Source organism: Condylura cristata, unplaced genomic scaffold (assembly GCF_000260355.1).
Source record: "Condylura cristata isolate star-nosed mole 26May11 unplaced genomic scaffold, ConCri1.0 scaffold00014, whole genome shotgun sequence".
Taxonomy (NCBI): domain Eukaryota; kingdom Metazoa; phylum Chordata; class Mammalia; order Eulipotyphla; family Talpidae; genus Condylura; species Condylura cristata.
The window spans coordinates 938,953-951,143 of record NW_004567115.1 but is presented as its reverse complement, the minus strand read 5'-3'; the positions used below and the strand labels follow the sequence as shown (position 1 = coordinate 951,143).

The window sequence follows — 12,191 nt, the reverse complement described above, 5'->3', positions numbered from 1 at the left end:
AAAAAAAAAAAAACTGAAATGTTTCACTGATTCACTGTGGTGAATCAGAGTTTTCTCCTGTCTCTTCATCATCTTTAAGTGTTTGTCTTTATTTTCTTTTAAACATATTTCTCTGACACTATTTTTATTTTGGTAAGGTTTTTAATATTCACATTTTAATTTTACCTTGTTTTACTTTCTTTTCTTAATTATTTACCCTCTCAATTTCTATTTTCTGAACTTTGATATCACAGATTTTAATATTGTATGGTCTTCTTTGAACTCCTCCACTATTATATTTTTAATCTTCAGTTCTTTATATCTTCATTTAAAATTACTTATTTACCTATAAGTTATCCCTTTACCTTTTGTCATTCCTGATATTTAAATGTTATATTTAGATCCTATCTTTCCTTCTAATTTCTTCCTACATCACAAATTTTTGTTGTAATCTCCTCATGTTATAATAAGGTAGGAATCCTTTTTGCATGTGACAGAAGCCCTCACTCAAAATGGCTGAGGCCAAAAAAAGTTTAGGTGGGAAGGGTAGATTGACTTGTGATTGACTTATAATATGGGAAAAAAAATCTACTTACAGATTTGGTTTCTGGTACACTGAATTAGAAGTTTCGAACACTTGCCTCAAAAACCAGTTCTCTCCAAGTTTCCTCCGTAATGCTACATTCTAGACAAACTCCACCACCGTGACCCACAGGATAACAAAAAAAAGAGTTCACAATTTCAATCTACCACCTCCCTCCTAAGCCAAGTCCTTGGGAAAGGACATTCCTGTGGTTAGCTGGACCCAGCGCCAAAGGCTTCATTCTGAAAGGCCCCACTTGAGCCCTACACCTCTCCCACAAGTCTGAAACATTCATGTAACCAGGGGAAAATTATTAGCTGACTTAGATCTATACTGAGTCACCACACCAAAGGGGCTCAGGCTCCGTGAAAGCTCTGTGATTGTCAAGAGAAAAGGAAGTTTGCCCTGAAGGGAATGAAGATTAGGTGGCCAGTAAATGAGGAAAAGGATGGCACACTGGCGAGGAGGGCACAGAACTATGCCAATGACCCTCCAACTGTTTTGTGTTGTTTTAAAATGCTCAGCACAATGACTGGCCTCAGAATGGACAAAGGAGCTTACATCTCATCAGAACAGACTGTATATCTTTCTCTTTTCTCTCCCCTTGCAGCCTCTTCTCCAGTTCCCCACAGTGGATTCTGTAGTTTCTTCAGATAATTCTCCAAAACAAATACTTTTCAGGGCCATAAAGCTCACCAAAAAAAAAAAACAAAAAACTGAAAAGTAAAGTTTAATGAAACAGAGTAGCTTCCTGACATCTCATGCCATTCAGCTTCAAATAAACAAATAAAACTGCTTCCATTTTAAAATCCATTGGAAATAGAGTATGAATAAGCCAAGAGGGGTTGTTATACAAATCCTTCCTTGAGGAGATATATCGTATACAACATAATTGGCCTTGAACACTGCAATCAGTAGCTCAAATAATAACAACCAACAAGATAAAGCCAACAGTTGTATGTTTAAATTTCTAGTAGGTTCATTGGCGTATGTGTCTCCACAGTGAAGGTTCCTTCTAAAACAAGATGAAAATTTGCTTTTTAAATTATTTTTACTATTATTTTATAGTTCCCACTCCCCTGTCACACTTATCTCTGACTATCAGGGAAAAGAATCATGTCAGGCATTAGTATGGAATAACATTTCTTTCTATATCCAGCTTTAAACCTCATTTCATCAGAATACCCTCTTTCTATGCCTAATTCAGTTTCAGAAAGATGATGGATTATAGTTCCATTCCCAAGCCATTGTATACAAGGGTATGTATGAATTCACAATATTTATAATGATTTCACAATTTTTATTTACTCAACACACCCAAGAAGAGAATAAATCCCACATGGGTAAATAAAAGATAACGCATGAACTTAACACATGTGTTGCTTTAAATGACCCCTCATACTTTTCTTCCTATTTTGCTGAAACCCTTTCATGATATTTGGTGAGGGAGGAGCTGATGTCTATGCTTAAACAGATATGTGAGGGATCATCTCAAATGTTACTAGCCAAGCCATTGTACATTGCCTCTTGACTTAATGCCTTCCATAATTATATAAATCCCAAACCCCCAAGTTCAGCTCTGAGCCAAAAACATGCCACATCTACATGACACAAAAGAGCTTAACCTTGAAATGTATCACACCAAATGGAGCCCCATTCCTTGCCAAAAGCTTTGCAGGCATCTGTCACAACATTTATCTCCCTTCAAGCAACAGCATCAGCAGCTCACATTGGTTTCTAACATTCAAGTTTGGTCCAAGGCCACTCCATCTTCTGCAGAGCTTGTTCCAAATACAAAGAACAGATTCCTCCCTCTGCACAGAGAGCCTCACCTTGCTCCCATTACAAGTTTCCCTGGGTCACTCTAAAATCCTTAAGTCTAATCATTAAAGTCCAATCACTGGTAAGAAAGTACTTTAACATATATGGAATTCACATGTATCTTTCAGGGCTGTTTCTTTTTTTTTTTTATTAAAAAGTTTATTTTTACATCATTTTTCACATTTTTTTTTTCATCTCAATTGTAATCCCCACGGGTTTCCCATCTCCAAATCACCCCTGTGCCACCACCATAGTCCCGTGCATTTCCCTCCCTTCCCCCCCCCGTTTTTGATCCCATTCCCCACTCCACCCCCACAGAATGTCTCTGGTCTATGGTTGTTCATTATTTTTGTTATTTTCTCGCCTGGTCCATTATACTCCTGCTATGAGTGAAACCATCCGGTATTTTTCTTTCTCTTTCTGGCTTATCTCACTAAGCATGATCTTTTCCAGCTCCATCCAAGTTGCTGCAAAAGACATGTGTTTCTCTTTTTTGGTTGCTGAGTAATATTCCATTGTATATATGTACCACATCTTTCTAATCCAGTCATCTACTTTTGGGCATTTGGGCTGCTTCCATGTTTTTCCAATTGTAAATAAAGCAGCAATAAACATGGGGGTACAGGTATCTAGGTATCCTAGATACCTAGGAGTGGGATTGCTGGGTCATAGGGAAGCTCCATGTTTAGCAGTTTGAGGAACCTCCAAACAGTTTTCCATAGTGGTTGTACTAGTTTGCATTCCCACCAGCAATGCAGGAGAGTTCCTTTTTCTCCACATCCTCGCCAACATTTGTTGTTGCTAGTTGTTTGAAGATGTGTCAGGGCTGTTTCTTAACTCAGTCTTCTCTATTCACATCATATGGTACTAATTACTTTAGCATAAAATGGCTCAAATGTTTAAGTAACATATGTACATGGTATTTTCAAATTCAAAAGTACATTTACGCCCCACACCAATTTCCATCCCAAATCCTCATTCTCCAGAGAGAACTACTAAAAGCAATTTACTGTGTTGTCCAAGACTTGATCCTTTTATATATTTAAAAAAGATTTCCAGTATTGAAAAATATCAATTCAGTAGGGCTTAAGTTGCCAGTTTCATTTTTTTCAAGCACCACATACAAATGAGCTCTGCAGAATCACCTTTCTCCTACTTTACTTCTCAATCAGATCCTACAACTTTCTTACCATCAGTTTCAGTGTAAATGTTCTTAAAATGTTCATCTCACATCCAATTTAAACCTCGTCTCCTTTCATTTACCAGAGAAGACCTGGCCTCACCTCTAGGAACTTGGTATTTAGAAGAGAATCTATCAATGGGTAGAGGAAAAGAGAGAGAGACCAGCTTCTTTTCTGGATCAGGCATTTCACATTGAGTGGGGGGGGTGGAAATGAATAAGAAAAGCAGAGACCCTCTTACATCACTAGCAACTTATGAGATTTGGGGGGTTCCCTTGGTCTTTCTCTAGTTCCACCAGCTACTGGTAACCCCTGGGGACTTTCCCCATGGAGTGTGATTTTCTTGAATGGTTCTCAGCTTCACCATTTCCTCCACTGTTGAGAGCTATTGTGGCAATTATGTCTCAGTAAAAAATCGAGTTCCACTTTATGGGCTGAATTGTGTACCCTCAAAATTCATTTCTGTAAGCCAAAAACTTCAATACATCAAAAAGTGATCATATTTGGAGATAGAGACTTAAAGAAGGTGATGAAATTAAAACAAAGCTCTTAAGGAATGCCCTAAAATAATCTGATTGGTATCCCTTCAAAAAAGGGGAACTGGCAACAGTGCAGTTCTGAGCACTGAAGAGGAAAGACGGTATGAAATATAGCAAGAGGGCAGCCATCTGCAAGCCAAGGAGAGAGGCTTCATTGGAGATCAAATTGGCCAACACCTCGATCTTGAAATTTAGTTAACCTTTCTCATTGAGAGAAAATAAATTTGTTTCTTCAGTCACCAGTCTGCTGCATTTTGTTATGGAAGCCACAGAGGACAAGTAGAGTCCCCCTAACCATATATTCACCCACTTAAACTGCAGGCTCCCTAGATCTCATAGCCTGCACCCTCCACTCTCTCCTTTGTGATCTTTCACATGAAGATACCATATACTACAAAATTTCTTCTAATTTTTTTCATTTGACACGGGAACTACATGTAGAGCTTTCCCCTTCCCATGCTAACTCATCCCTTTGTTATCACCTCTCAGCAATGGCTGGCCCCTGTAGTTTTCCTGTTTGCAGAAATGTGAAGTCTGCTCCAGTGGTAAACATAGTGAATCACCAGAGAGAACTATATCCATCAAGTGAGGAAACAACAGCCCAGACCTTTCTTACAGGAACACTTATCACTATGAGTGAGCCTCTGGGCCTCCCCACTGTGTCTTGGGGATGTAATCTTGAACAGTGCACTTATTCCCTAATATTTTTGAAAAAATGAATGGGAGTAGAGATGATTTAGATTACAGTCTAATCTAAAACCTCTTGGAAGCCCAAAGGGAGCCTTTGAACTAAATAGCAGTTATATCTCTTTTGCATGTGGGACTGAACCTCTTTGTTCTCAATTATGAACCACCTTTTTCACCAATTTGGGAGAAAAAGTAAAAGTCCACATATTCAGGATGCAATGGAAATGTAGTTTATTTTAATGATAACTGATCTGGTTTCAACATCAACCCTCCCTCTAAAAGGTAGTTGACCATGAATCAACTTTTGGTTTTATCCAACCCCTTTAACATCCTCTGAAAGGTAATGCTCAATGTCTTGGGATCACTGCTCATTTTTTTTTTCACTAAAATAAACTCAACTTAATGACTAGGGTGTCTGTGTTGCTTTGTGCACATGTGTAAGTCTGTCATAGAATAGATTCCTAGAGTTGCTGGGTCAGATGTCATTCAATATTTTATTAATTTAGAAATGTATTGCTAAACACATACATTATAGCTCCTCAGGCACTGCAAATGAACAAAATGAAAACACATTACATTCTCATACAAAGATACAAGCAAAGCCACAATAAATAATAGGAGATGATCCAAGCTATAGAAATAGAGAAAAGCAAGAGTGAATGGGGTGAGTGCATAGGATTTTAAATTGAATGGTCAATGATGGTCTGGTTGAAAAGGTGGTATTTCTGCAAATACCTAAAGAAGATGAGAAAACTGGCACTGCAAACGGTGAAGGGAAGCTTGATCCAAGCAGAACATCCCATGCAAAAGCTCTAGAATAAAAGGATCACTGATACGTTCAGAGAAAAACAAGTAGGACAGTGTGGTTAAAACAGAAGGAACAGGAATAGAATAAAATATAAAATCACAGAGGTTCTATGTAGGTCCGTGTAGCCCACAGGGAAATTTAGGGTGCTGCTTTTAGTGAGATGGGAAGTCAAAGGAGGGATTTGAGCAAGATGTATGACATGATCCAGACTTGAATGAGCAAAGTGGAAGAAGAAGATCAAAAAAGGTTATTGTAGCAATCCAAGGAGAGAGACGGCCGCTCAGATATTAGTGGATAAAATGGTATAGTGGAGGTGCTCGAATGTGAGCTCAAAGTCTAACTATATTTTGATTATATGTGATAGAGACCCACAGTAGTTTCACCAACTTATCATCCCAATAACAAAGGAGACTTCTTGTTTCCAACCTCTGGAAACACAGAGCATTGTCACACTCCAGAGGCTTTGCACAGTGAGTGGTAAAAAGTAGCAGCTCATTTTCTAGCTCAGTTCCTATTTATCCACTAGTGAGGGATGACAAATCTTTTACACTTTTATAAACTATTTTTATGTCCTGTCACCTATCCCTGTCCTTTGTCCATTTTTCTAGTAAGTTAGTGATCTCATAAACTGATTTGTAAAAACTTGCCACATATTAATGAAATTGGCTGTTTTACCTGTCATCCTTTGTCAGTTTCTAATTTTCCCTTGACTTAATTCTGTATATTTAAAACTGCTGATTTTTTTAAGTGCCTTTTTGGGGGACCTCCCTGGTGGCGCAGAGGGTTAAAGTACAGCACTGGGAAACTAAAGCCACTTCAGCATGAGTTCAAACCCCGCCACCCCCAGAGATGACCACATGTCACAGCAGACCTCTCCCGTCAGCAGTGTACTTCGTCAGTCGGCCTACTCTGCTCCCCTCTCTGTCTCTGGTGAATTCTCTCACTGCCCCTGCACCTCTGGACTGTACCCAGTTCTGTATGTACAAAATAAATAAATCTTTTTAAAAAAATACTTTTTTAGGAAAGCAATTCTTATACACAAACTTCTCCACAGTTTCTTTAACATAGAGTGGCCCTCTAAATTTCCAAAAGAAAGATCCCTGTGGCCAAAGGTCTGGAAATGACTGTGACCTATTCCCTTTCTAGAGACTTACAATACACATAAACACCATTAAGAAAAATCTTTCAGGGCCCTTCTTGGTGGCACATTGGGTTAAAGCACAGCACTACAAAGGTAGCTGCAGTCACTTCAGCATGAGTTAGCTCCCTGGCCAAGGGGGTGACCACATGGCACAGCAGACCTCTCCTGGCCCATCAGCTGCTCCCCTCAGTCATGTATTAGTCAATCTGCCTGTTCTGCTTCCCACTCTGTCTCTGGTGAATCCTTTCACCGTCCCTGCACCGCTGGCCTGTCCCAGTTCTGTATGCATAATAAACAAATCTTTTTTAAAAAAGAAAAGAAAAAATCTTTCAGTAAAGAAATGTGTTTACCTTGCTAACCATTTTGCAAGATTACTGAACCACAAACCACTGTTTTACCTCCACTGTCTTTTCATACCCTAAGTAAATTTTAAAGGCCTATATTAATTTAAGACTATGAAATTTATGACTATGAAAATGCTGCACTATATATTATGTCAATCCCCTTATCAAGACAGCCTAGATTATGTATTTTGCTTATTCTCTTCTTCCCTCCATATTGCTTCATGCTGGTCCACGCACCAGACCTCTGACAACAGCAAACATGCAGGAACTTACAGCTCAGTACTATGAACCAATATTCTTCATTTTATCTCACTTTTTCAAAATCTTTCCTTTTCCTCTGGCCTTCTATTTTTAATTTTACTTATCTTATTATTTTGAAGTTATATATGCATATATTTGAGGCCCTACCTTAAGTCTTTTCTGGAGCAAAGCAGGAAGTAAATATAAAGAAATAAATTCCATCTACGTTCCAGGAATACTGGGATATAAAGTCTCTTGAAAGAGAAGAACTTGTCATAGTGAGGTTGAAGACTGAAGGAGAGAACGAAGGGAAGGGAAAGCAAGCATGCCTGGCTTGCACAGCCTACCGAGCCCCAGAATTGCACACCCCAACAAGCCTCTCCCTCCTAGTGTCGTCTGTGACAGGTGACAGCTCCAGCAGAAGGTATGCCTAGACCTCAACTGTGGGTCAGTACAGGAGAGTGAAAATTGGGAACAGAGGAGGCTGGAGGTAAGGGAATTGACCCAGATTAGGGCTCGCCCATAAGGACAGGTGAGACACCAAATGATAGCACCTAGAAGAGATCTGATCAAGGGGAACATGTAGAAGGGAGAGGTCCACCATCAAGCAGTGAATGGCCAGACCAACAGAAAATAGGACTTCGGGCAAAGGTGCAGTTTTTGTGGAAGAAGCAGAAGAGTGGAGTGCTTAAGTGTAGGACTTAGTGCCATATTGCCTGACTTCAAATTCTGTTTTTCCATGGCTGGCTGTGTGACCACAAGCAAATCACTTATGCTCTCTGGGCTTTAGCTTTCCACCCTTAAAAAAAAAAAAGTGAGTGAGGGGGAGTGTTTACTATTATTAGACTCCATCAAGCATTTAGAAGATGCATCTGGCTTAAGGTAAGGACTAAGGAGAGGAACCCAGCAACAAACTGTTTAGGGTCAGGACAAAAGCAGATGGAAATCAGGGGAAATGAATGCAAATACCCCTTGCTTTGTGGTTTCATTTGGGGGAGTGGGTGGATGGTTGTTGGTTGGTTTATCTTGGAAAGATCAGCAAGTTGAGACAATGGTGCTAAGCTTTAGCACAGCAGAATGCAACTAATCCAGACTAATTTCAATTCAGCCAAAGGTCTAGGACAAAAGGAGCAAAAATAAGCCTTTTAAATATGAACTCAGTATCAGAACCACGGCCTTCCAGATGGTGGCACCTTTTTGCAAATTGGTGGCTAATGGGAGGAGCCCCTTCCCCAAGACATTTCCAAGTCATTTGCTAGGAAATTATTGTAATAAATACACAAATGTTCAAGGGCTGTGATGTGAACAGCACCCGCAGCATTTTGCAGTATGCGTTCTGCAACAACTCCACAGCCTTCCGACTCCAGCTGAACATTTGCTTTCGTGTTGTTAAGTAATATGTTACATACGCTGCCAGAAATTTTTCAAGAAAAAGGAAAATGGTATAAGTCATATCAACCCTTCCTCCTGTTGAGGTTGACTTGAATATGTTTAATCCCTATCAAATATGAAAACACATTTCTGAAAATCTGTTTTACAAGAGATGTGACTGATTCAAAATACAATTTAAAAAAAAGGAACTTAGTTCAAAAAGTTCAAGATGTATAGAAATAAAGACAGCTGAATATGATCTAAATGTCAGAAAGTCTGTGCTATTAACTTCTTTATTTTGAAATAAACTTCTAGAGAGGTTTACAAATCCTAAGGGGGGAGGGGGAAAGTTTAAAAGATTTCTGCAACAATTGAGATTCTACAAACATAGATGACAAGCCAGAAGCAGTTTAGCTGAAACAAACACAAACTAAACTTCTGGTTTGGGTAGGGTTCCCACCCCCAAAAATTATTTTCTTTTCATCACAAAATAGAAAACTGCTTTGTTTCACGCATCCCGCTGAGCACCCATAGGTATTCATTCTGGTTTGGTCTCAGCTAAATGCAGAGAACAGAGTGGACCTGTTTCAAGTCTACACGGCCGCGTCGTCATGAATCCGTCACTACACTGTCACAAATGTCCTCCTACGGTGCTTTTCATTGCCTAGTGGTACCCTGAGAAAGGAGCCAGTATTGTTGATGAAAATGGCTGGGAAACAGATATTTGATTCTTTTTTCCCCCTTCAAATCCGTTGTAAGCGAAGGAAGGAGGGGAAAGAAAAGCAAGCCGCTTCGGTAGTGCCTAACAGAGTAGAAGGAAAAGAGGAGAAAGAAATGGAAGAAAAGAGTGTTGAACTGGCAACCGGAAGGCAAGGGAGGTGGAAGAAGAGTCGGGGGAAGGAGCCCAATGGAAATTGTCGGAGGACTGTGGAGCACTGGTATCCGGCAGGGTGTGAAAATATGTATTTTTGAGGTTTAAATCTATCACGCCAAAGCAGATACAAAGTTGTAAAAAAAACGTTTCCTAAATAAACATAATTTATATTTTTAAAAAAAGAGTTGAAAGAAAAGAGAAAAAGAAAGTAAGGCAGAAGGAAAAGAATTTCAGCATGTCCACTGGTCTGGTGGAACAGACACCTATGCTAATTTGGAAGGTTGTTGTTTCTTGTTGTTTAAGACTTAAATGACAAATGTTTATATGACCCATACTCTTCCTGTAGTAAAACCTTATAATGAATGGAGACTGTCTTTCCCAAAGTTTGGGCTATTTTGATTTTTATCAGAATCTCTGGGTAACCAAAATAGGAGGTTAGTTTGAGGCTGTCTTGTTTTTAAGGTGAAAGCAGAAATGTTCCATTTTCTCTGTTCTCCAGTGCTGGAGAAAAAGCAAGTCAGGCCTCCACCATGCAAGCTTTAAGGAGGGGTCCACTCTTCACAGCAGCCCTGCGCTCCCAGGAACCTGAAGGGGGGTGTCTCCTTACATTTAGCACTTAGCTGATTCATTTACCTTCCCCAGGCCTGTCCTGCACCAGCTGCCTGCCTAGTGCTACTCTACCCTGGCAGGAATCTTGATGCCTTGTCTCTTATGTCTGCTTAAAAGTTGGCTATATGGCTCCTTTCAAATCTGAATCTCCACCTTACACCTCAACTCCTACCCTCACCCTCCCAAGTATTGCTTTCACCTCCCTCAAACAGCTGTTTCTACCCTTAGGAATTTGTGATTAAGTCTGAAAAAAAGTCTCCAACAATTTCAGAGGTTAATAAACAGCGCTTCTTCTCATTAAAAATCATCAAAGAAACTGTCTTTGTTATATTATGAAACAATGACACCATATTTAGTGACATCCTGCCATGCAAACCATATAAAGTTCTACCTGGAGTGGATTTTTATCTAGTGACAAGATAAAGCCTAATGGACCTTTCTAGTTCATTCCATAATCATCCTGGGTAACCATCAATATCATCCTAAAAAATATAATATGCTTTTGTTCAAAGGTTAAATAATCTTGTCAGGTCTCTGAGCCTAATGATAATACATTGCTCAAAAATCTTTTTGGTTCAACTGTATGCTATTTTCCATCAAGTCCCAGGTTGCATTAACATGATGTCCATGAAAAACCTTTTGTAACAATGGCCAGTGGTGCTTCAAGAAAATCTCTATATTTTTGGGACAAATTTGCAAATCTGCCCTCTTCCTGTATCCTCTGGGATTATACGTTAAGGAGGAAACTCATTTATTCCAACAAACAGGATCAGTGAGAGGGCTTATTCTGTTCTCTTGTTTCACCTTCTGGTTTTAGATCATTTATTCTCACTTATTCCAGAATGAGGATTTCTAAAGGAATCTCTTGTGTGGCAGAGGCGTCTGATAGTCAGAGTGCAGAGTCTGGCTTCAACCACCCAGTGTCCGCCCTTCTCCCCACTCCACTTTTATCCTTTCCTACAAGCAGTCACACTGTGAAGGCCTTTCTTAAGGAGAAGGGTGTATCACAGCAGCAAGTGTATTGGACAGCATGGCTTTGTGGAGAGAGGCTCTCCAGGGAGAACAAAATGACTTATGTTGCAGCAACAAGTTCTAGTGGCAGAAGACAGAGCTGTTTCTTGGTCAGAGAGTCTTCTTCCCATCCACCACATCCTTAAAGTGGGTAGCTATGAATATTTGGATCCTGCACACAATCCTGCTTTTGATTATTCTATGATACAACAGCAAAATACTGTGGCCATCAAACTTCCTTCGAATAGCACGTTAGCCATTGGAGGGGTTAAGGAATGCTGCACACCTCCTCAGTTCCTATGCAGAGAATTCTGCTGCCTGCTTCAGATCTCAAGCCTCGCTTGGTGCTCCTCTCCCAGACAGGACTCAGGAATTACAGGCATGAATTCCAAGTGAGATTAGGAATGAAAATGTGCCGAATATAACATAAATACCCTGACATTTAATTTTCTAAAAAACTAAATACAGGCCCTGCCTGGTGGCACAATGGGTTAAAGCACAGCACTATGAAGCTCTCCACTGTAGCACCAGTTCCAGCCCCGGCCAGGGAGGTGACCCATAAGGTGTGGCAGACCTCTCCTGTCTCCCTGGTGGCTCATCAGGCACAGCACTGCAAGCGAGCTTCAGTCATTTTTGTGTGGGTTTGAGCCCCAATCCCAGAGGTCCACAGGGCATAGCAGACCTCTCCTGTCTCCTATACTGCTCCCCTCAGCAGTATACCTTATAGATCTTCCTGTTCTGCTTCCCACTCTGTCGCTGGTGAATATTCTCACCGCCCCTGCACCTCTATCCTGTACCCCAGTTCTGGATGTATAAATTTTAAAATCAATTAAAACAAAAAATCATATGGAACAACAAAAGACCTCAAATAGCCAAAACACTCATGTCTAAGAAAAAACAAAGTGGAGGCATTACAATCCCAAACTTCGAGCTACACTACAAAGCCATAATAATCAAAACTGCATGGTACTGGAATAAGAATAAACATACAGACCAGTGGATT

At 40.0% G+C, this 12,191-nt stretch overlaps 1 protein-coding gene across 1 annotated transcript in view; it reads left to right on the top strand.

Annotated features, from left to right (window-relative positions):
* The window catches only part of GYG1 (glycogenin 1), a 111,883-nt gene that overhangs the window by 12,671 nt on the left and 87,021 nt on the right, over nucleotides 1-12,191 (top strand). The window contains exons 3-5 of the mRNA XM_012724766.1: nucleotides 7,557-7,747; nucleotides 9,363-9,644; nucleotides 11,019-11,298. Of these exons, the coding sequence (XP_012580220.1) occupies nucleotides 7,557-7,747; nucleotides 9,363-9,644; nucleotides 11,019-11,298 (753 nt within the window). The remainder of the gene's footprint in view (nucleotides 1-7,556; nucleotides 7,748-9,362; nucleotides 9,645-11,018; nucleotides 11,299-12,191) is intronic.